General features: G+C 48.7%; 1 protein-coding gene across 3 annotated transcripts in view; it reads right to left on the minus strand.

Moving 5' to 3' along the window:
* Window positions 1–23,588, minus strand: part of KIF2A (kinesin family member 2A) — a 77,059-nt gene extending 53,471 nt beyond the window's left edge. For all 3 annotated transcript variants that reach the window (XM_044276163.1, XM_044276164.1, XM_044276162.1), the window contains exons 1-3: window positions 23,282–23,588; window positions 2,274–2,368; window positions 624–743 (exon numbers count right to left, since the gene is read on the minus strand). In XM_044276163.1, coding sequence (XP_044132098.1) covers window positions 624–743; window positions 2,274–2,368; window positions 23,282–23,342 — 276 coding nt within the window. In that variant the 5' untranslated portion in view covers window positions 23,343–23,588. The remainder of the gene's footprint in view (window positions 1–623; window positions 744–2,273; window positions 2,369–23,281) is intronic.
* Between the last annotated feature and the right edge of the window lie 1,144 nt (window positions 23,589–24,732).

Here is a 24,732-nt window from a genome sequence, read left to right on the forward strand (position 1 = left end):
AGATTACTCCATTAATCGTAAAAAATAATCAATAGAATACTCGATTACTAAAATAATCGTTTACTGCAGCCCTAGTTAGCACCCCTTCCCCATCTGTAAGGAACTGCCGGGATCACAGAGAAAGAGAGTGATGTCTCCATACACTGCTGACAAGCAAGAAATCAATCTGACAGAGAGCATCATTGTGTAATATCAAGTGCTTGTCTGCAGTTCAAAGGTAAAAAGTGATTGGCTGGAGCAATCACGTGCAGATATGTGGCCTCCATGCTGCAGCAAGGTCAACAGAGATCAGCATATGTGAGGTGTGGACTGTGCTGTGGAATTGTCGCAAAGGTGCGACGCAAATATTCTTTACCCTCAGGTCCCATTCACACAACTGCATTTTTTGCACATCGGACATGGACCCATTCACTTCAACTGGGCCACAAAAAAGCATACAGCAAACCGCGTGCGGTCCGCATCTGTATGTCCATTCCGCAGTCCCACATAAAAGACAGAACATGTCCTATTGTCCGTTCTGCAGACAAGAACAGGCATCGTTCCACCCTTAGAACAGACTGATTGAGGAGGGCGACAGAATTTAACAGGCAGGTACGTTACACTGATGTATGGACGCAACTAACCTTCACAATCTTGTTCACTTTTGTCGTCGGTGTAGGGGGAGGAGGCATTTCAGGGCTGGGGTCAATTTCTTCATCCGGAGCCAGAGCAGGATTAAGTGCGAATATACTTTCCAAATCAATCTTAGAGAGAGAAAAAACTAAAGTGTATTAACATACGTATTACAGACATCATGCACATGTATGGATATCCGTGAACATGGAGGCATCACAGAGACGGACGCACTGCTGCCACTAAAGAGGACCTCTAACCTCTCCTGACATGTCTGTTCTAGCAACTTCTGCCATTCCCCATGTAATAGGAGTTCTCGAGCAGCTGGTCTTATGGCTATGTTGTGCCAATCCTCTGATATACCTACTGAAAGTTTATGAATGAATTACCAGCAGTTTGTAATAAAGGTCCAGCTGGGTGTTACCAGTTGAGGGATGCCCCTGTGCGTCCCCTGAATTGTTATTACATTGGGAACGCAAGTAGTCACTAAAACAGACAGGTCAGGAGAGGGGACGGGTCCTCTGTAAAGGGAAACTGCTCATAAATAAAATGAATGACGAGAGTTCACAGTGTTTGATCGGTGGTTTCCATCAGTGACGGAGCCAAAACCAGGAGTGAAGCCTACAAGGTATAAGGAATAGATATTTACCTCATCTAGGCTTTAATTTTGGCTGACAATCACTAATGGAAATCACTGATGAAACACTGACGTGTGAACTAGCCTGTAGGAATGTGTCACTGGCTGTCTCTCTCGTCAGTGTAGCAGTAGACTGACTCAGGCTCGGGTGACATGCTTTCTCTTCGTGAGTCATTGGAGATAAATGCGGCTTCAGGTCCCAGAACGTCCGGAATGACAGAGGCCCAGATTTACTAATGAGAAAATCCACTGCACCTAGATCGGGTGGTGGGGGGCTTAGAGGGCGGGGCCTAAGTGCGCCACAATTCTGGTGTAAAGTTCTGTCTCGACATAAGACAACCAATGGCTGGTATAGACATCTAGTGAAGAGTCCATCCCTGCACCACATTCATCCCCCCGCCTGAGCCCCTAAATCTAGTGCAGGTCTAGTCAGTCTAAGGTTATGCGGTCTACAGCGCTAGAAAATCAGCGCCCATGTTTCAATGCATTTTCTCTGGTGTTTTTGACAATTTTTTTTATTTGATCATCAGACAATTTTAGGCTACTGTCACACTAGCGTTTTGGCTGTTTGCGAGATCCGTTCAGGGCTCTCACCAGCGGTCCAAAACAGATCAGTTTTACCCTAATGCATTCTGAATGGATAAGGATCCGCTCAGAATGCATCAGTTTACCTCCGATTCATTTTGGAGACAGCCAAACGGATCCGTCCTGACACACAATGTAAGTCAATGGGGACGGATCCGTTTTCTCGAACACAATAGAAAACGGATCCGTCCTCCAGTGACTTTCAAAAGGTGTTCAAGACGGATCCGTAATGGCTATGTTAAAGATAATACAAACTGATCCGTTCTGAACGGATGCAGACGGTTGTATTATCTGACGGATCCACACAAAACGCGAGTGTGAAAGTAGCCTAAGATTTGCTGAGGCCACGAGGTTTTGTCCGGGCCTGAAAAAGCTGGTTTTCCAATGCACGGGCTGAAGACGCCGATCACCCTTTCTAGTCCTTACGGGTCAGTATTACCTCTTTTCCTTTAGTGTCCCCATTTTCAATCCACTCCACAGTGATGCTCTCGCTGTCTTCATTCAGAGATGTCACCATGGCTTGATGGATTCGACCTAAGAGAAGAACATTTACATCACTTAATGGAAACTGATGAAAACCAGCTTTTCCATGTAAATACTCTGCCGTCCCATTTTATACCCATATTAAGGGGGTTTTCCAAGAGTTTTATACCGATTGTATCCTCGGGATAGTTCATCAGTATCTAATTGGCAGGAATTTGAGGGCCGGGACCCTCGCCAATCAGTTGTCCGAGAAGGCACTGGCGCTCCTGTCAGTCACGCTGCATTCTCTCTGCTCACCAGGCACAGCGCCGCACATTGTATAGTGGTTGTGCTTGGTATCGCGCTCAGCCCCATTCACATCTATGGGGCTGAGCTGCACCTAGGTCATGTGACTGATAAACATGAGGTCACATGGCCTAGGAAAAGCAGGAGACGGCCACAGCAGTACTGCAAGTGCCTAAACCTTCTCATACAGCTGGGTGTCGGACCCCCCCGATCAGATACTGATGACCTATCCAAAACCACTATAAAATTTCCATTGCGCCCACATTCTACGCCTTCCCCAGGGAAAGAGCAGCAGATCTGCACTCTTCTGAATTCACAGCTTAAAAGGGTTTAGTGGAGGTCCGGTGCTCACGGTAGTGCTGCGGCCTTCCCCATTTTTTCTAGGCGGTGTAACCTGATGTTCATCAGTCACCTGGCCTAGGCGCAGCTCAGCCCTGTTAAGACTCCTTTGCCAATTGTTCTTCATTATCTTCAGGGCCCCGTTCTTGAGACAGAAGAGGGTCTCAGAGGTAGAACCTGCATCCGACGAACATTTATGACATATAATCAGACATGCCGTAAATGTCCAGAGAGAAAACCAGAGAAACCCAAGCCAACACATGGAGACCATACAATCTCCATGCAGATGATGGAGAACAGTGCTAACCACTGAGCCACCTTATCACAGAACATATTCCAGCTATCGATTTCATAGAGATGATACACGAGTGGAAAACCATGATACTAATTCATAAATGAACATGTCTGAAGCCCCAGTCATCTAACAGGTTCCATCACACCCTGTCCCTACACGCCACATACGACTGTTGTTTCTTATCCATACTATGGATGTCGTAAGACACGGATTTCGTTTCTTGACGTTTTTACAGATGACGTGCTTGTATTCATACATGTAACCAGAGAGCTTCTTTGTTAGAGGGGACCTGAATCAGCCAATATCAGATGGCCTACAGATTAGGCTACTTTCACACTAGCGTTCGGGCGGATCCGTTCTGAACGGATCCGCTCATAATAATGCAGACGGAGGCTCCGTTCAGAACGGATCCGTCTGCATTAAAATTGCAAAAAAAAAGCTAAGTGTGAAAATAGCCTCGGACGGATCCGTCCAGACTTTCAATGTAAAGTCAATAGGGGAAGGATCCGCTTGAAGATTGAGCCACATTGTGGCATCTTCAAACGGATCCGTCCCCATTGACTTACATTGTAAGTCTGGACGGATCCGCACGGATCCGCACGGCCAGGCGGACACCCGAACGCTGCAAGCAGCGTTCAGCTGTCCGCCTGTCCGTGCGGAGGCGAGCGGAGGCTGAACGCCGCCAGACTGATGCAGTCTGAGCGGATCCGCTCCATTCAGACTGCATCAGGGCTGGACGGCTGCGTTCGGGTCCGCACGTGAGCCCCTTCAAACGGAGCTCACGAGCGGACCGACGAACGCTAGTGTGAAAGTAGCCTTACTGACAATATGTTGGCAAGCCTGGTAGAAGTTCCAGCAACTCTCACAGGGGGGTCAAATGCAAACATATTTAAGCCAGTTTTTTGTTGGTTGTTGTTTTTTTTGCATAAAATGAGTCTCAAAAGTCTCACAGACGTTTTCTGTGACGTGATCAACACTTTGTCAGGGCCCTGACAAAATTTACTGACATCTATGCCTGTAAACAGGCATAAAAGAGGAGAGAAAACCACTCCAGTCACTGCGAGAGGTGCGCCTCCTTTATGATAAATTTATGTCATAAATTAAGCGAATCCTCTGGCAGAACGGGGGGGGAAGCAAAAATGGCTGGTCTTTGTAAATGATCCCCACAGTGTGGGATATATAACAGTGCCCCAAAGCCTTGGAACCACATTTTAAGACCACCTACAAATAAGAGATAGCTGTTGGCCAGACAAGCCTTGCCAGTTATCTCCAGAAACTCTGATTTGCATGCTCAATCTACCGAGCGTGCGCGTGCCCTGATCAGAGTTACTGGCAGACACCGCTGACTGTATCTTACATCCCCGGGAACCAAAGAAGGATACGAGAAGTTGAAATCCAACTTCTCATTTCTTATCTGCACCGACATCTGAGGCTTTGGACGACATTTATCTAATGTGTATGAGCGGCTTCAGACCAGAGATCACAATGAGGTGTCCAAACCGAACTATCAAGAAGAGGCGACAGCATGGATAATACAAGAATCACCGTTCAGTCGTTGCCTCATCACTGGAAGGGTAATTAGCGCACCTTAATTACCAACCTTAAAATAGCATCTAACTGCTACTTGTCTTCTTGGAGAAGTCAGATGTGTGCACGGTGATGGCAGTGACACAAGTCTGGAAGTCCCCACATGTTCCTCCATACAGAAGTTCAGCCGCCATGAAATACATCAACAGATTATCATCTTCTCATAATCTGACAATAATCAACCATTTTCTAGATAACCTGGCAACGTCCCTGTTGCTCCTAGAGGCTCATTTCCATACATCAAAACATCATTTTTCTCAGCAGTGCGGGCTAGGGTTGGACGATATCAAAAATATTCCCACGATAACGATATTAAGAAATTTATCGCGATAACGATATATATCGCGATAAATTCCCATTTCGAAGAAAAAACACTCAAAATATGGACTTGTGCTTCAGATCTTTAATTGTAAAGTATTAAACATTTTACAATTGCTCCTATTAAGTAGGCAGAGGATTTAAAGGAAAAACTATATTTCTTTACATATCCTTTTACCAGATAATAACAGTAACAGTAGTGAAAATTCAGTTTCAGTGTAAAAGAAACAGATATGACGAGACAAACTGTCTGCTGTAGTCATAGACATTTATGTTTTTATCAGATAAAGTGGCCAAGTTAGGCGTTCTAAAAGTAGTCACCGTTTGTTGATCATTGTCTGGATGGTGGTTGATTTGTCAGGTTAGATATTTTCAGCTGACGGACATCATGCAGAAAAGGTTCTGAACGTCACCTGAGCCCTTGTACAGACTAAATTCTCTTAAAATTATGCAAATAAACTAAACTGCCTGAATGATTGGGCAGTTCGATACTGTGGCATTCATAGGAACCAACCCAGCATCTCAGCGATGTCGGATTCAGAATGGCCAAATGACAGACATTTGTTATCTTATGTGACAAGAACAAACAAGCTCAAACAATAACTTAGGAATCTATCCATATGCAGTCTGACTCTGAAGATAATTAGCACCTACAAAGACGTTCTTTTTTTGTTCCCTTTGGGACCGTCTTTGTAGTTTGTGGGTGCTCTTTCATGTGTATATATGGCTACCTTAAAGCCTTTTTCAGACAAGCGGGAATCATGATCTGTTGTGGTGTGTTGGTGTGGACTCACTGGAGTCTGGACACTGTTCATTTTGCAGGATTGCACAGCGTTATTATACTGATTTATAATGCTGTGCGTCTCTGCATGGCCTTACTTCTACAGAATTATACTGACAGCATAACCAAACCATCAGGGATTCTGTCAAAGTAAGGTCAGGCCCTAAGACACACAGCATTCTTCTAAATCGGTACTTAGAATGTGCATTCCTGCAACACAAGCAGTGTCCAAATCCAATTGAGCCCATGTATGGTCATAAATATATACCACACAGTGACAGACAGTCCTGCTTTTTGTAATCATGTATGTTTGATCTTATTGTTTACCATATACTGTTTGGGACATTCTTTTTTTGTTCCCTTTGGGAACGTCTTTGTAGTTTGTGGGTGCTCTTTCATGTGTATATATGGCTACCTTAAAGCCTATTCACAGACAAGCAGGAATCATGATCTGTTGTGGTGTGTTGGTGTGGACTCACTGGAGTCTGGACACTGTTCATTTTGCAGGATTGCACAGCGTTAGTATACTGATTTATAATGCTGTGCGTCTCTGCATGGCCTTACTTCTACAGAATTATACTGACAGCATAACCAAACCATCAGGGATTCTGTCAAAGTAAGGTCAGGCCCTAAGACACACAGCATTCTTCTAAATCGGTACTTAGAATGTGCATTCCTGCAACACAAGCAGTGTCCAAATCCATAATAGAGAATCATGCACAGTGACAGTCACACACACAGAGCATGATTCCTGCACAACAGGACACGACACACTGGTGACGGTCTCTCGTCTGACTGCACTGACTGACTGAACTAGCCAGGTCTAAAAAATTAGTCCTATTTAGCCGACATATTGTTTTCTTCATTGGTTATTTTGCTCTCCCAGAATGGGATTTAAAATGCTTTACTCATTTTTACTAAGAAATATTAAATTTGATACAGTACTGGGTTTCAGTCTTCCACGCAAACCACCTGTTATCAGCCCACCCTTGGACCACATTCTTTCACTCGCTACTGCAGTTGCTTGAATTGCTAAATACTTTTTGGCCAAGACACATAGCAGCGGCAGTCTTTTGATTTCAGAGGAATGTTTCCACCACTGCAGTGGTTTAGTGTTTAGAGGTTCCACTGCAAGAGAGAAATACAGCTCCATTTCAGCTGTGGGGTTTAAAGCTGCCTCGTCACACATCTGAGTATTGGCATTTAATTTATTGTTCTTAGACAGAAAAAAAGCGAGACCTCTAGCCCTATCAAAACTGTTTTCATTGGAAGTACTGGAACTTTCACCAGATGGCAATGACTGTGACTTAGACGTAATGCTTGACTGAATCTGAATGAGCTCATTTTCAATGCACTGTTTAGTGAGGCTAGGATCAGCACTGACATTTAATTTATAACGGGGATCAAGAGCTGTACAAATCTCAAGTACAGACATTGTTTGGCTATCACTATACTTGTCTGTAAGTTTTACTTTGGCTCTTCTTTTCATTTTTTCCAACATCTCTGTATCCGTATCCCTTTGATTGAACACACTGCTGTACAGTGTATCTAGCAATGGCAAAAGAGAGCTGCTGGTTACCTCCTCCTCCCCACTTAACAGGTCAGTCAGATCACTAACTTCTTTTAGGAGAGACAAACACTCAGACAATACATTTCTGTCTGACCAATTCAGCTCAAGATGGCCTGTTTGTGTGTTTTCTGTAAGAACAGCATTGATCAAATCTTTTTGATCCCAGATTCTGGACAGCATGTTATATGTCGAACCCCATCTAGTTTTGCAGTCACCAACTATTTTCCGGTTAGGTAAATTTTGCTCTGTTTGCTTCTCGCATAACCTAAGCTGAAGTTTCCACGAGGAACTAAATGAGGAAACTATTAAACGGCATTTCCGGATGACTGCTTGACAGCGATCATCATCTAGTGAAGCCATTACAGCTAAATGTAGGCAATGGCCAAAGCAAGGTATTCTTTTCTGACTTATCTCCCTCAAAGCCTTTACTATATTTGAACCATTGTCGGTTGTAAACGCAGTTACTTTGTCTTGAGGGATTTCCCATTGGGATAAGACATTTTTAATAGCCACAGCCAAATTAGCTGCAGTATGTGCTTCAGGCATATAGAATGTATCAAGCGAACGACATACAAGGTTAAAGTCGTTATCTACCCAATGGCTGGTCACAGTCCAGTAAGGATCAAACGATCCTTGGGACGTCCACCCATCACATGTAAGTGAAATGTTGCTGTGGTTTAAAGTTTCACTAACTTCAAGTTGTACTTTTGTAAGTACATCATGGTACATTTTTGGGATAGCTACAGATGAAAAATATTTTCTATCTGGAATTTCATAACGGGGATTAAGTGTTTTGATCATGTTATGGAATGGTTCTTTTTGTACTGTATACATTGGCATCATATCTTTAACCAGCCATTTAGTGATGGCGTGTGTACATTTTTTCCATTCTGGGGAAGAGCGGTCATATGGACGTCTTTTGTCCCACATTTCTTTAATATTTGTTGTTGGTTGTGTTAACTGACCTTTGTCAGAATCACACAGCCTTTTTCCTCTACCTATTTTTAATGGATTTTTATTTTTTTTCAATTCAGTTACTATTTGGTACTCTTTTGGGTGATGGAATTGTAAGTGGGAGGTCAAATTTGATGTATTACCACCCTTGGCTTTTACATGTTTCCTACATTGGCGGCAAATTGGATCACCATCAACTATACTGTTCTTCTCCCCGCCCCCAGCATCCCTTTTTTCAAAACCAAAAAATTTCCATACTGGAGCTGAGCAATTTGGTTTTACTACAACCTCTTCTTGGCTGGTTTGCTCTGTTTCATCTGGTAGAAGAACTAGAACACCTTGACTGCTGGAAGTCTGGCTCTGATGAATCTGACTGTTGCTGGTCATGTTTCTCCTTTTTCACGGTATTCTGGTAATGGTCACGGTCACCTTGTGGACAGTGGACTAACCGTTGTCCTTGATCTATGATGTAGTGGTATACTAGTCTCTCTCTCTATCTATTTGGTGTTTGCTGGTTAGTTAACTTTCCTATAAAAACAAAAAGATAAAACTTCTTAAAAAAAATTCTTATGGCTCTCTAGACTGTCATTACACAGTCTAGTGTCAAATCTGCTTTACTGTCTAGTTACTATACTATAAAACCTTTGCTGTGTGTGGATGTCAAGATTGTTGCATCTTTTCATTTTGTTTAGGATTATTACTTACTCAGATATTCTCTGTTTTCTGGGTGAGGCTCAAGTGCCAACTGTAACTTCAACACGCAGCAAATTTGGTGACAGACTGGATCCCTTTCACTGTCCTGTCTGGTGGTGGTCGTGGGTGTCTGACTGGTGGCCGTGGTCCTCAATCCTCCTCGGTCAGTGGGCTGGGGAGGCCCTCTGTGTCTCTGGTACAAGGAGACAAGACACTATAGTCCTTCTGACTGACTCTTTATTCTTGCAATCGTTGCGGGTCCAAATTTGGGACCCTCAACGATCAACACTTTTGATACGTCACTATGACATATCAAAAGTGTTCAAGTGCAGCAGTTACTATTACTAACTTACTAGGGATTATTACTTACTGAGATAGTCTCTGCTTTCCGGGTGAAGCTCGCTCAAGTACTGCCAACAACACGCAGCAAATTTGGTGACAGTTGGATAACTTGGATCTCTTTCACTGTCCTCCTCACTCCTGTCTGGTGGTGGGTGTCTGACTGGTGGCCGTGACCGTGGTCCTAGTCTCGTCTCGTCCTCCTCAATCAGTCAGGGGAAGGCAGAGGAGAGCGGGCTGGGGAGGCGGCGGCCCTCTGTGTCTGGCAGCTGGCTCAGCCTCAGGCTTGCTATACTAAAGGCTAGAAGGAGTTCAAGGAGACATATACTGTTTGTATGGTGGCAATAGGAGACATTATACGTATGGCAGGAGCAGGACTCAGGATGCTACAAATAGTAGCCTCCGTCCGCTCCTCCCATACAGTATGATGTTTCCTTATGGACTGAGTCTGACTCCTGTCCTGAGTTGACCATCCTGTGTACAGTTCACTACAGTAATATCTCCTTGTTGCTTTGCCCCCAGCCACCCGCCAGGGGGCCACAACAAGTCGAAACATTATATACTACATGGCTGGGAGGATCGATGTGGGGCTGCTGCATGGGCTGTGGCCCGGCCGGTGGGATGGGATCATGGGAATGCTGGGCAAAGGCAGAAAAAGAGGCCAAAAGCAGTCACTTGCCGGGGCTGGCAATCGTCCAGTCCAGAGTCCAGACTCCAGCCAGGGGACTCAGGACTCGGAGACATTATACTCTCTCTGGACTACTATACTAGGGGCCACAAGGGGACGTTATACTGTATGGGGCGGCCGGCCAGCCAGGCCACAAGGAGACATTATACTGTATGGGGCGGGCGGTCAGGCGGCGGCCACAAAGAGACGTTATAATGTATGGAGTTGGACGGACTATGGGGCAGCAGCCAGCAGGAGACGTTATACTGTATGGGGGGCCAGCAGGAGACGTTATACTGTATGGGGGGCCAGCAGGAGACGTTATACTGTATGGGGGGCCAGCAGGAGACGTTATACTGTATGGGGGGCCAGTAGGAGACGTTATACTGTATGGGGGGCCAGCAGGACACGTTATACTGTATGGGGGGCCAGCAGGACACGTTATACTGTATGGGGGCCAGCAGGAGACGTTATACTGTATGGGGGGGCCAGCAGGAGACGTTATACTGTATGGGGGGCCAGCAGGAGACGTTATACTGTATGGGGGCCAGCAGGACACGTTATACTGTATGGGGGCCAGCAGGACACGTTATACTGTATGGGGGCCAGCAGGAGACGTTATACTGTATGGGGGGCCAGCAGGAGACGTTATACTGTATGGGGGGCCAGCAGGAGACGTTATACTGTATGGGGGGCCAGCAGGAGACGTTATACTGTATGGGGGGCCAGCAGGACACGTTATACTGTATGGGGGCCAGCAGGAGACGTTATACTGTATGGGGGGCCAGCAGGAGACGTTATACTGTATGGGGGGCCAGCAGGAGACATTATACTGTATGGGGGGTCACAAGGAGCGCAGCCGCAAGGAGCCATTACATACAGTTATAATGGGGTGCAGCAGTCACAAAAGGAGACATTACTTAGAGTATATGGGGCAGGGGGGCAGCAGCTGCCCCCTCCATGTCTTATGGCTACCTGTGTGACTGTGACATAAGTTGTCACCGGTGACCTGTCTGGCCAGTGTGCCGGGTGCCCAGTGCCCACCATAATTCCTTCTTGTTGGTCAACCGTCATGCTCATCATGTCAAACAGTCATGGGGGAGCCGGGAGGTACTGGAGGGAGACAGGAGTGCAGGGACTCATGATGGCTCAGGAGCATGCAGCTAGTGGCACTGGTAGGCGGCGCAGCCAGGCATGAAGGACCGACTGAGTGGGCACTGGGCCTGGGCCAAGTCATATAACTGGGGTAATAGGCAGAAGTTAGAACTAAGTGGAGTGACATTTTACACCTTTTAATAGCTGCCCGTCGACAGTCACTCGAATCTCTTCTCTCCGCAGGGGGTGGGTGGGACGGGAGTCGGACGGAGCGTAGCAGGTTCTTCTGAGTCTGACTAACTTTCCCGCCACTCGCTGCTGCTGTAGTCTGTAAGTGTACTGCGCTCAGCTCTGCTAGTCTCGGCCTGGGGGCGTGCTGATTCCGACGTTAGAGTAGACGTCGGTCGGTGGGTGGAGTCGGAGACAGCGCATTCAGAACAAGCAGGAGGAGATATAGCTAATGATGGGTGGGGGCAGCGCAGCGGTGCCGCGGACTCTGTTTTTAAAGCTGTGACGTAACGAAATATACCGCGGTATTAGGAAACGGCGATATCGCCATATCGCCGTTTTTTTAATACCGCGGTATATCGAAAAACCGGTATATCGCCCAACCCTAGTGCGGGCACAAATGAACATGGGACCAACACAGATGCCTTCAGCTGCCAAGGGAACATGTAACAGATCAGCCAGTGTCATAGGTACAAATCTGCTGACAGATGCCCTATAAGCAGATCCATGGAGCAAGTTTCAATGGTAGAACATAGTCCAGCACCTCAGAATCCATAAATTGTGGCTTCATTCAAGAAAATCCATACATAAGGGGTTGCAAAAAGATCCAAACGACGCCTACGTGTTTTAGACGGCTTCTGTGTCCCCACCCCTGGCTTGAACAAAGCAACGTTTTATGGATTCTGAGATGCTGGACTATGTTCTTCTGTAGTTTTTCACATTTACAAGCAGAGTCCGTGCAGCACAGATCATGGGAGCACAAGGAAGGGCGAGTTGGCAGCAAAGCTTTTCATCTGCAACAGGTTTCTATGGTCACAACGTGCCGTGATACCAACATACAGTAGCTAAGAGGAAAACCTTTGTAAACTGTTTTTGTGCCCTAAGCTAGCTAGGCTAGTAAAGGTAGGTGGTCATATATAGTCTGCGGTGTACTGTACGAGACACTTGAGGGGACAGGAAAGGAGAACCATTTCTCTGTACGCTAGTAGTTGCCAAGTGAATGGCCATGCTGCTCAAACACAATTTTTTTTCTATAAAGCACATCTCATTGTTTTTGGATGGATTTACTATAATTGCATGTGTATGGGTGCCAACAGGACCAAGCCAACTGGGTGTGGTCAAAAAAATAAAATAAAATGCTCAGTCATCTCCTCAACACAGAAATAAACATATGTGTAAAGCTGGTATAACACAGTATTTTGCTGGCATTTTGTGTGGTTTTTTTGGACATTTTTTGGTGGCAGGAGTTTTTTGCTGCATCTTTTAGATGAAAAGTATTAGCTCCAAGCTATACAATGTACGGCGCTGGGCTCGGTGAGCCGAAAGAAAGCCGCAGCACTGCTGTAAGCTCCGGTGGCTCCTTAAACAGCGGGTGTCGGACCCCCATATACAGAGTAGTTTGGATGACTGGGTTGGGAAACCTGGAACCCTAGCCCTAAATTTAAGAAAAAGCATACCTTGCTAACATGCTGGAGCTTTTGGGCTTCACTCTCTACTACTACACACTTTGTTTTCCAAGTCACCCAGACATAAAACGGATTAGGTCTTGTAGCTAGGTCCACTAAACAGCCAAACAGATATGGAGCTGTCCTCTGGTCACCCAGACTTCACAGTAACACATAGTCCCCTCTCCTCAGTCCGTGGCTCCCGATAACCTTCCCAGCTATAAATGTAAAGTCCTATCCACGTGTCTTAGCTCGGAGATTACAGATTTCATACTAAAACACAACACGATATCTTCTTGTTATACATCTCCAAACAATGGGCACAGTTAATGCACTCTGAAGTCAAGCCCCAACCGGTAAGACATCAAAGTGAACGTTGTGCCAGCCTCTCACGCTGGCAAACAACCTCGCTGCTAGGAAACCGGCGCCCATAATTTTTTTTTTTTTCAATTACAAGGTCAATCAACGCTTGAAAAACAGGCTTTACAGAATCACACATAGGATCACGTGTGGTCAACCTCCTGAAATACATTAGGGAAATGAGCATTTCTAGCCAAAACCAATAAGCAGAAGCACAAGTCCGATTCTCTCGCTTGCGAGAGAGACGCATGCGCTGCGGGTTCTAACCCCAGGCTGGGCTTATGTGCCCACCATACAACACCACCAGATCCCAGAAGTAGCGGCTGTACAGGATTGTAGCGCATCTGGGATAACCCTTTTAACCTATCCCATAAAGTGGTTGTCCTTGGCATTGCCGCTCACTCCCATTTCCTTGAATGGGACAGAGCTGCACAAAAGCTACGTGACATCACTGGCCTAGGAAGAGGTCGGAGAGATCACCAAAGCCCTTTCAACAGCTTCAGGAGTGCAGGGAGTCGGACCCCACAAAACCGATAACCTAGGATAGGTTATCAATATTCAAGACCCTGACGGACCTTCCAAGGATTATAAAGGGGGGGGGGGGGGGCTCCATGTGTGTCACAGCTGTATATTAGCCACAGTGCCCGGCCCCCCCCACTCTGGTATATATAGTATGACTATGTGTTACATGGCTGCCCGTTCCTGCAGACACGGAGTCATTTTTACTGCCGATCAACGCAAGCTCACCAGTAACAATGACCCGTGGACATCTTAAGAAGCACGTGGTCAATGGCCAGTCACAGGCCAGCGGTGATATCTTTAGTAGTTGGCTGGAGGTGGAGTGCCGGGACAAGGAGACCAAGTGAATTTCTAGGGCCACGTGGATGTGACAAGACAGCATATAATCTCCATTATTATGTCACCTGGGGATTAGTGCATTCCTGTAGCGCATGGCTCTGAACTTCCCCATGCGTCACCTGCTGTATTTCTTCCTGAAATCAGTGTCTCCATCAACTGCCTGAGGAAAGAAGCCAGTGACAGGTATCGGGCGTGGAGGAGAACGATACCGGCCGGTTTATTTTAGTTTATCAGGTGAATACTGAACCAATTTATCATACCGGAGAAACCTGCCCAACTCTCCAGTGGCCTGCGGCCGTCCCATTCCGGTCAACACTGGGACTGTCCCTCAGCCATGCAGGGATCTCATAACTGTAAGCCAATGAGATAGGGCATAAAGGTACGTCAGAGGGCTCTTTACTTAAAGGGAACCTGTCACCGGGATTTTGGGTATAGAGCTGAGGACATGGGTTGCTAGATGGCCGCTAGCACATCCGCAATATCCAGTCCCCATAGCTCTGTGTGCTTTTATGGTGTATAAAGGCCGATTTTATACATATGCAAATTAACCAGAGATGAGTCAGAGCTTGAAATATGACTCTTCTCTGGTCACACAAGTAAGATATGACTCTTTTATGTTAATTTGCATATGTATCAAATCGGGGGGTTTTTTTTACACCGTAAAAGCACACAGAGCTATGGGGACTGGATATTGCGGATGTGCTAGCGGCCATCTAGCAACCCATGTCCTCAGCTCTATACATGAAATCCTGGTGACAGGTTCCCTTTAAAGGGGTACTCTGGTTATAACAAGTTATTCCCCATTCACAAGATGGGGATAACTATCAGATAGGTGGGATCCTACTACAGGGACCCCCGTACCCTGTGAACCCCCTCCCCGATAGGGATGGAGTGACTGATCTAAAATGCAGGCATCTGCTCTATTCATTTCTATAGGAGTGCCGGAGATGGACGTTGTACTCAGCTATCTCCGGCACTCCCAAAGAAATGAATGGGGCCCCCGTTCTCATGATTGGTAGGATCCCCACCGATCTGTTATAACCGGAATACCCCTTTACGTGAATCATAAGGATCCCGACTCAGGAACTCCCACAAACACTAACTCCTGGGGGTAATGTCTGACAAAGCCGAATGTTAATTGGAAAATTGGGTAGGTTTAAGGCGAGCTCTGAATGGGGGGGGGGGGGGGTTGTCATATTAGGGCATATGCAGGAGTCTTATTGTGGCCCCCTCTGTGATCCAGAGGGACTGCTGCAAAGAGTGCTCCTGTTCTGCGGCGGTTAAAAGCGGATGTTGACAGCGGGGGATCTAAGCGAAGCAGCCGGGGGCAGGGAGCCGGGCAAGTATGCTTCACTTTGCAGGTCTGGCCAGGAGAAGGATTTGGCAAATAGCCCCCAAAAGGTGGCCGATCGTGTTGAGCAAAGTGAAAACACAAAGATAAAAAAGTCCAAGGCTGCGCTCACCTGATATAACTCGTGATGGAAGCACGGACTGTGCTTCCAAAAGGCACAATATAAGGAGCTTCCAAAAAAGATGTTGAGCAAAGTGAGCGTCGGATGTTACATCCGAAGTCGCTTTGTTCAAAACTTCAGATTAATACAGTATTAGAATGCATGGGCTCCAATGAGCCGAAGTCAGTCATTTGCGAAGTCGCGCGTGACTTTGTTGAATAACTTCAGTAGTTGATTTTTAAAGTGGAAAACCACTTTAAGACTTGAAACTAAATTCAGGTTCGGTTCTGAGGTACCAGTCAGTCTGTTCAGGGAAAATCTGTACATGTCATGAAGTTGACTTGAATTTCCACCAATCAGAGGACACCACAACCCAGAAGAACCAATTCGAGCCACCCACGAGTAATGAGTCATGCTGACTGTGATGTCATAAAGCAGGATTGGATCTTCACCAATCAGAGGGCAGCACTGCCCAGAAGAAGCAATTAGAACCACCCACGAGTAAGGAGTCATGCTGACTGATGTCATAAGGCAGTCTTGGATTTCCACCAATCAGAGTGCAGCAGTGGCTATCACTATCAGCGCCATCACTTCTCCTCCTCATTCTGGCTTATTGTCTTGTGCAGTAGCCTTTCTGTTCCTTGTGAGAATGTCACGTAGCTGAGATGGCAGAGGAAAGAGCAGAGCCAAAGCCAAGATCAGCAGAACATCTAGACCAGGCCTAAAGTTTCTAAGGAAAGGGAATTATGGCAAACGCTTCAGTGCCAATGCTCAAGTGTTCCTGGCCGCTGGGATGGAGTTTATGACTAGGGAGGTCATCTTCTTGGCTGGGTATGAAGCTCTGTCATGGAACACCCGCCGCATTACTCCTCCTCATCTACAGCTGGCAATGCATGTAGATGTGGAGCTGGATGAACTGGCAAAAACTGTCAGCATACCACAGGGGGGCGCTGTGTACTTTTCTTCCATCAAGGAAAGTGTACCAGTGCTTCATCCAGATACTGCCACCTGCAGACCTCTAAATGCCTCTCTCACTGACCCAAAGGGCCACCCACGTGTCAAAAATAGAGTTAATATACGCCTTATATTGAGAAGGAAAATAATTGTACAGGAGCCAAGGGTGTATAAAGCAGCAAAGGGACCCCACAGCAAAGATAAAACAATGGCCCTGTTTTGGGGTCTTCCAAGATCACTAAGGCCAGACATGGGTGAGTTCAATGCGAGAAACTCTCTGCATACGAGTTCCCTTTCTGACCTCTGACAGGATTGCAAAGCATTTATAATGATTTAGAACGCTGTGTGACCCTGACTGCGAGTTTCGCCTGTGTCTAAGAGCACACAGGCCCAAAAGCAGTGGGTTGCAAAAATGAACACCCCCCCCCCATTCATATCCCACCGCTCCAGCATCATGCACTGGTCCCTGCAGCCATGACATCACGTCCATGGTTCATGTGATCACTGCCGCCAAAATCCTGGCCTCAGCAGTCTCATGCTATTCAGAAATACATGACTGCTGAGGTCACATGAACATTGGATGTGGCATCAACTATGCAGGACTAGCGTGTACCAGAGCGTGGCACTGGAGATTTGGGCCAAGTTTTTAAAAATCTTGGAAAAACTCTTTTAAAAGGAGGTTGTCTGGGAATAAGAAGTTATCAACTAATGCCAGCAGAAAGATTCGTACTTACCTGCTCCCCAACACTCTGATGTGTCCAACCTGCAGTCCCTGGCTTGTTTTCTTCCACCACAGAATGGTCATGTACTCTGCTGCAGCCAATGACTGGCTTCAGCGTTGACGTGCCGTTTCTGGACATAACATGGCTGAAGCCAGTCCTTGGCTGCAGCGGAGTATGTGACCATGTCCATGATGCACTGGATGTAAACAAGCCAGGAACCGGAAGATAGACACACCAGAGCGGTGGGGAGCAGGTATGAATCTTATGCGGACTGACACAGGCTGAGAGAATTAGGTAAAAACTACTTATTTTAGGACAAAGCTAAGGGCTGGAAAGAGCAGGACAAACATACCTTTCGTTTAACTTATATTAAAAGGAGTAGTGTGAATATGAAATCCTGCCCTAAGTGTTCCGGAAAAACGGATCCGGTTTTGCAGTCAGCCCTGGGGACCTAGAAAGGACTGGAAGTTCAGTAATCCTGCCGGGCACACTGGCACTGTCCTAACCGCAGCCTGTGTTGTGCACAGAGCATAATGTATTAGGACTCCTGCCACCTCAGAATCTGTGATCGGTGCCTGCTGTGCTCAGGAGTGGGCGCTATTTTTAAAGAACGGACTTCTGCTGGACATGTACAGCGGATGTCCTGATGGGATTAATCACGGAGAGGCAAACAATGAAAATGATTCACATTTATCACAGTTAGCATTTATCCCCAATCCAAAGGATAGGTGATCAGATTGATTCACTGGGGTCCAACCTCTGGGACCGCAGTGATGAGGAAAATGCATGGATGACCGATTGATGGTCGAGCGCTGTACTCGCCACTCCTACAGAAGCACATGGAGTGGTGGTCACTCATGGGGACTACTGGTCCACAGGGAACTCGGTTGGGCAGGAAATGAAGCTGACCCTCCCTCAGAAAGAGAAAAGCAGCTGTAGCTTTCCAGCAGGAAAAGAGCTTCAGAAAAGTGATTTAAACAGGAAATAAATTAGAAATTTAGACATTTTAGTGATGACAAATCGGAGACCGTCGAGGACCAGCTTCAGTCAGTGTGGCCAGAACTACACAGCGCCAACCTACCGCGCTGGTCCTATACTTGCGCAGATTTCGAGCATGCTGCAGCAGTACTTGGGCTTCGTTCACATCTCCGTTAGGAGACCAGACAGGGGTTCAGGAACAGAGCAGCCTGCCGGACCCCCTACTTCACCCACTGCAGTCAGGTCCGGCGGGGATCTGGTTTCAGGCAGACAAAAACCATATGCAGCGTTTTTTTTGTCTGGCTGACAGCCGCCATTTGCACTGGATCTCCAAAATGGAGAAGTGAACGGGGCCATACATCGAAGCTAGAAAGATCTTCTACATCAGGGATGCCCAACCTGCGGACCTCCAGCTGTTGCAAAATTACAACTCCCACCACATCCCAATAGCTGTAGGCTGTCCTGGTCAAGATGGAAGTTGTAGTTTTGCAATAGCTGGAGGGCCGCAGGTTGGGTATCCCTCTTCTACATGGATCCATCCTTCCAGGTCTCCTCTAGCTAGGATGCATTTTCCATACAGGACATCGCTCCATAGCGGAACATTCCTGCACAGATCCCAAATACCTTCATTTGCGCATCTTGCAGAAATCTGATAAATTCGACACAGAATTCCTGCCACAATTGCAAAGTTGACCCTCAGATATCTGCAGCAGGTTTACAGTTTACAAGCCGTGGATCCGGCCACGGATTTAGCACCATTCAAATGGTATTACTCTGCCGGTGGCTCCCGGCATGGCGCCCGTATGGAGACTGCAACGAGAAAGGACAGACTCCTCCTAATATTTTGCCATATGGAGTTAATATTGGAAAACCACGGAAGAACAACGGGAATCGAAATACACATGGTTTTTGGCAAAAAACGCACACTAAAACCCGCTGTGTGAACATATGCTAAGGGTATGCCCTACCCAGGACGTAAAACTTAGCAGATTTTAGTGCAGAGTAGGCGGTGGATTTCACCAAACTGCAGACCTTCTCACAATCAGGTCAGTCAGGACCGCTTTTCTTCTCACAATGTTGCAATAATGTGGCTGGAGCTATCTGCAGGACCTTCACCCCTTAGGCCTTGAACATGTAGGTCTGAAGGAGACGAGGGTACACGCCATTGATTATGTGCTACATAGTAGTCAGCTTAGTTTTGAGGTTTATAATGCAGATCAGATGAGGAGCAGAAATACAGTCGAGCGAACGGGGCCTAACGGAAACCCTTCAAAGGGGTTATCCCAACAAATGTCAAACTCGTTTTTGCTGCAATATCTGGAGGTCTCTCTTCCCTTTCTGTGGGTGGACAGCAGCTCATCAAGCATCTGCATTTCCTGGGAAACATGGCAATTAGCTCTCATTAACCCCTTCCGTCCCTGCATTGAAAATAGTCCCTCACATACAGCCCCCATGGTCTGTAATGCCCCTCAGCTGTCTAGAGAGATAACACTGTAGATTTCCGTAAATTTAGAAGTAAGGATGAATGAACGGCAGGCGCCTGGGCCACGTCATCTGCTTCTCTATGAGATCTCTACCCCAGCACTAAGGGTGCATCCACACGACTGTACTTCTGGGTCCGCATCCGTTCCGCAATTTCGCGGAATGAGTGCAGACCCATTAATTTCAATGAGCCCGCAAAAGATGCGGACAGCACACGGTAGTGTAGTTCTGTTCTGAATCCGCGGCCCCGCAAAGAATATACAGCAGGTCCTATTCTTGTCCGCAATCAGAGTGAAGAATAAGCATTTCTACCTAAAGGAGGCGATCAGGGAAGTTACTGGGCATTTTAGTCCACCTCGGAATGGCAAAGAAGGATAAGCAGCAGGGGGCGCCAGCAGCGAGTTAAATGTCATTACATAAAAAAAAAAAAAATTACAATGTTTTTATTGCAATACTTCACTTGTACCATCCATTGCATGGTCATAGTTTTCATGGGCCGACCCCTTTAATTACATGTCCATACAGGTGTGCTATAACGCCAACATATACCACAGCGGTGTACAACTATATTTCACCACGAGACCCTACAGATTCTTTTCGTGAGCGGAGCAGACCCAAAACGGAAATGGCGGCCAGAACCACTAAGCAGATCACTGCCCCTACTTTACAGCTTGCACCAAAAGCAGGAATCCTGTTGCTATAGGCAACGGCGTCACATTTCCCTTGCGCTGGGTCGTAGACGAGGCCCAGAACCAATGGCTGAACGCCTCACTGAGAAGGTCAGAGGAACCTGTCGACTGGGTGGCGCAATAAAAGTTCACGGCGAGGTTTACGGCTTCCTTAATAAGCTGTCTGTGGCACATGATCAATACCGTGCACGCCCTAATTACACTGACGTAATACAGGATGCGGGCATCACCTCCTCACCCTGGGGTTTCCTGCCATGGTGCAATGAGATGTTCTCCTGGATGATCCAGCAGAGGTGGTAACATTCACAGGCACCATGAACTGTAACACAAGTGGTACCCCCCCCCCCACCCAACCTGGCCATAGCAACAAGTCTTGGCACTTGCATGTGGTGCCAATCATAGGATGATTAGGAGATGCCGACCAATCAGCAGGCAGGGCTGGGCATCCTGATGCAGCGCGCTGCACGCCGCGTGAAGGAGAATCTCGGCTTTGGTCGCTTGCTGCTGTCTGGAGAGAGAGCGAGAGGAGGGGGAAGGGGGGTACTCCGGGGGTAGGTGCCAGTCACTGCTCCTGGCATTTAACAAATACATAAAAATAAGAGGCCACAGCATTTCCTCCAGGTCATGTAGGGGTTAACAGTTCTCTGCTAGATCTGCACCCACAGGTCCCAGGACAAACATTACAGCGGCCAAGCCCATTCAAACCCACCCGGCAGCCTTGTAACGTACGCAGCGAGCGGCTGACACAATTAAGTCATTCATTGGAGTGATCCCGGTTACCGTGGCGATGATACATTCAGAGGGAAGGGGGGGGGGAGGCGCAAAGTGTCACCACAACGTGCTGCAACTGCAAATCCGCTGCTCGCACAGACAGAGAGGACCCCTCATCCGGCGTGATGGATTATACCGGGGGCGCACAGCCGCAGATTACCGACTGCAGCATGGGCCACGCGGAGTTAACAGCTAGCACTAGGGGACTGCTATGTGTGACATGGCCGGCATGTGCTCCGAATGCCAAACCGGCAGGGGAGAGAGGACAAAGCCTCTGGAGCACAGGGAGGAAGGGGTTAATGCAACTCGAGCCGCTGCTGCATCCACCGCACACCCAGGTGGAGCCTGTCTGTCAGCCGGCGGTTGCTAGGAAAAGAGACACCACAACATACACCTAGCAGCCTACCCGCCTGTGACCTGCCACCTGGGGGAGGGGGGGGGGGGGGGACAACTACTCTCAGCGGCTTCATCAGCATCAAGCAAAGACGACATACCACTGTCATTGCAGGGGGTGACCAAAAACTGCAGATAATGAGAGATGTCATCAAAAAGTGGCCATGTCCCAGACTTGTACATCACTGGTATACACAGGCCGCCTGCGCCACCCCTCCCCAATATATACCAGCGATTCATCACCTTTCAGAAAACAGTCATGACAGACAGCCCCCCCCAGTCTAACCAAATTATCCACACTGTCCGTCCCAAGGGTGCCAGTCCAGCGCCCACACTGTCCGTCCCAAGGCTGCCAGTCCAGCGCCCACACTGTCCGTCCCAAGGCTGCCAGTCCAGCATCTCCTCCTGTCCCAAGCTGCCAGTCCAGCACTGACAATCGATCCCAGGCTGCCAGTTCAGCAGCCTAATAGCTGGTCCCAAGGCTGCCAGTCCGGCGCCCACACTGTCGGTCCCAAGGCTGCCAGTCCGGCACTGACAATCGATCCTAGGCGGCCAGTCCAGCGCCCACACTGTCCGTCCCAAGGCTGCCAGTCCAGCGCCCACACTGTCCGTCCAAGGCTGCCAGTCCAGCGCCCACACTGTCCGTCCCAAGGCTGCCAGTCCAGCGCCCACACTGTCCGTCCCAAGGCTGCCAGTCCAGCGCCCACACTGTCCGTCCCAAGGCTGCCAGTCCAGCGCCCACACTGTCCGTCCCAAGGCTGCCAGTCCAGCCGCCCACACTGCCGTCCCAAGGCTGCCAGCCAGCGCCCACACTGTCCTCCCAAGGCTGCCAGTCCAGCGCCCACACTGTCCGTCCCAGGCTGCCAGTCCAGCGCCCACACTGTCCGTCCCAAGTCTGCCAGTCCAGCGCCCACACTGTCCGTCCCAAGTCTGCCAGTCCAGCGCCCACACTGTCCGTCCCAAGTCTGCCAGTCCAGCGCCCACACTGTCCGTCCCAAGGCTGCCAGTCCAGCGCCCACACTGTCCGTCCCAAGGCTGCCAGTCCAGCGCCCACACTGTCCGTCCCAGGGCTGCCAGTCCAGCGCCCACACTGTCCGTCCCAGGGCTGCCAGTCCAGCGCCCACACTGTCCGTCCCAAGGCTGCCAGTCCAGCGCCCACACTGTCCGTCCCAAGGCTGCCAGTCCAGCGCCCACACTGTCCGTCCCAAGGCTGCCAGTCCAGCGCCCACACTGTCCGTCCCAAGGCTGCCAGTCCAGCGCCCACACTGTCCGTCCCAAGGCTGCCAGTCCAGCCCCCACACTGTCCGCCCCAAGGCTGCCAGTCCAGCCCCCACACTGTCCGCCCCAAGGCTGCCAGTCCAGCGCCCACACTGTCCGTCCGGCACTGACAATTGATCCCAGGGGGGCAGTTTAGTGGCCTTATAGCCGGTCCCATTCTGCCAGTCCAGTGCCACCCCTTGCTCCAGCACCCCAGGTGGACATGCCATCCTCTGCATTTTCCTGCTGATCCTCAGCCACATCCTGGGCAGTGCTGCCCTGTCAGACCCTCCCCCATCCTCTCAGTGCTCCACTTCCCCAGGAACCAGAGCCCAATCCTGTCACAGTTGTCATCATCCCTCCGCATCCCCCGCAGCCGCCCAGCCCTCCCCGGGAGACTCCGGCACAATGGCGGCGGCCGAGCGCACGAATGAATGGGGGTCGCGCACTCACCATCGCTCCTCTTGATCTCCACATAGATTCCGATCTGGATCTTGCCGAAGCTGGCTGCCATGCCGCCGCCGCCTCCTCCTCCGCACCCCGGTGCCTTCCTCTGCTGCCAGCTGCCAGCTGCCGGCCTCTCTCCCGCTCCGGGCACACACTGCCTGTTATTGTTTGAAAAACGAGGACAGCTGACGCCAGGCGATGCCGGGGAAACAGGAGGAGGAGGGGAGGAGGACGGGACGGGGCTCTGGAGGAGGTGGGGTGCGGGCGATGAAGCGCCTCTGCCGGTCACATTCACAGCCAGAGAGGGAGGAGACCTAACTGAAATTAGGAGGAACCGGGAGCGCGCATGCGCGGTGACGTCACCAGAGCGGCTGGTAGGCAGAGCATGCGCAGAACACCAGACCGGGCCTCACAGGACGCGCGTACACGAGATGGGCGGGGGCGCGCGTTTACTGTCAGTCATGATGCCCTCTTCACAAGTCCAATTCATAGTATATACTCCTCTTGCACACGAACGTTGTGTGGCCGTGGCCGTATAGCCGCATACTGCGTGTCCGCAATACATGGGCACTGGCCCCGTGTGCACTCCGCATCACTTGAACGGACTGCTTCTGCGGTGTTTCTGTCCGTGCCGCCGCACTGCAAAAAAATAGAACTTAGGCCTCATGCACACGGCCGTTGTTTTGGTCCACATTCAAGCCGCAGTTTTGGCGGCTCGGGTGCGGACCCATTCACTTCAATGGGGACACAAACGATGTGGAAAGCGCTCCGTGTGCTGTCCGCATCCGTTGCTCTGTTCCGTGGTTCGCGAAAAAATATATAACATGTCCTATTCTTGTCCGCGATTCGCGGACAAGAATAGGCAGTTATATTAAAGGCTGTCCGTGCCATTCCATAAATTATCGGAACGCACACGGACACCATCCGTGGTTTGCGGACAGCAAAACACAACGGTCGTGTGCATGAGGCCTTGCTCTATTTTTTTGTGGTGCGGACTGATCACTGACCATTCAGGTTGAATAGGTCTCAATCCGTCCCAGCCGCCGCATGGACGTTGCTCGTGCATTGGGGACCGCAATATCGGGCCGATATATATCATTATACTTTTTAACAACCTGCTTTTTTAAGGTCCATTCTTGCAGATCCGCAAGCGGACAAGAATAGGACATGTTCTATTTTTTTCTGGAGATGCCGACTGGAAGATTTGGGCCGCGCTACGGAAATGCGGATGCTCTCCACATCCGTTCCTGCCCCATTAGAATGAATTGGTCCGCACCCGTTCCAGATATTGCGGAACGGATGCGGACTCATTCCACGGACGTGTGGATGGACCCTTAAAGGGTTTTTCCAGGGGAACCTAAAAAAAAAGAAAAAATTCCCACAGGCTGAAAATGCTTTAAAAAAATAATAGGTAAGGGCTCGTTCACACGGTCGTGTGTCTTTTTCAATGTTTTGCA

The sequence above is a fragment of the Bufo gargarizans genome, chromosome 1 (genome assembly GCF_014858855.1).
Source record: "Bufo gargarizans isolate SCDJY-AF-19 chromosome 1, ASM1485885v1, whole genome shotgun sequence".
NCBI classification, from domain to species: Eukaryota; Metazoa; Chordata; class Amphibia; order Anura; family Bufonidae; genus Bufo; species Bufo gargarizans.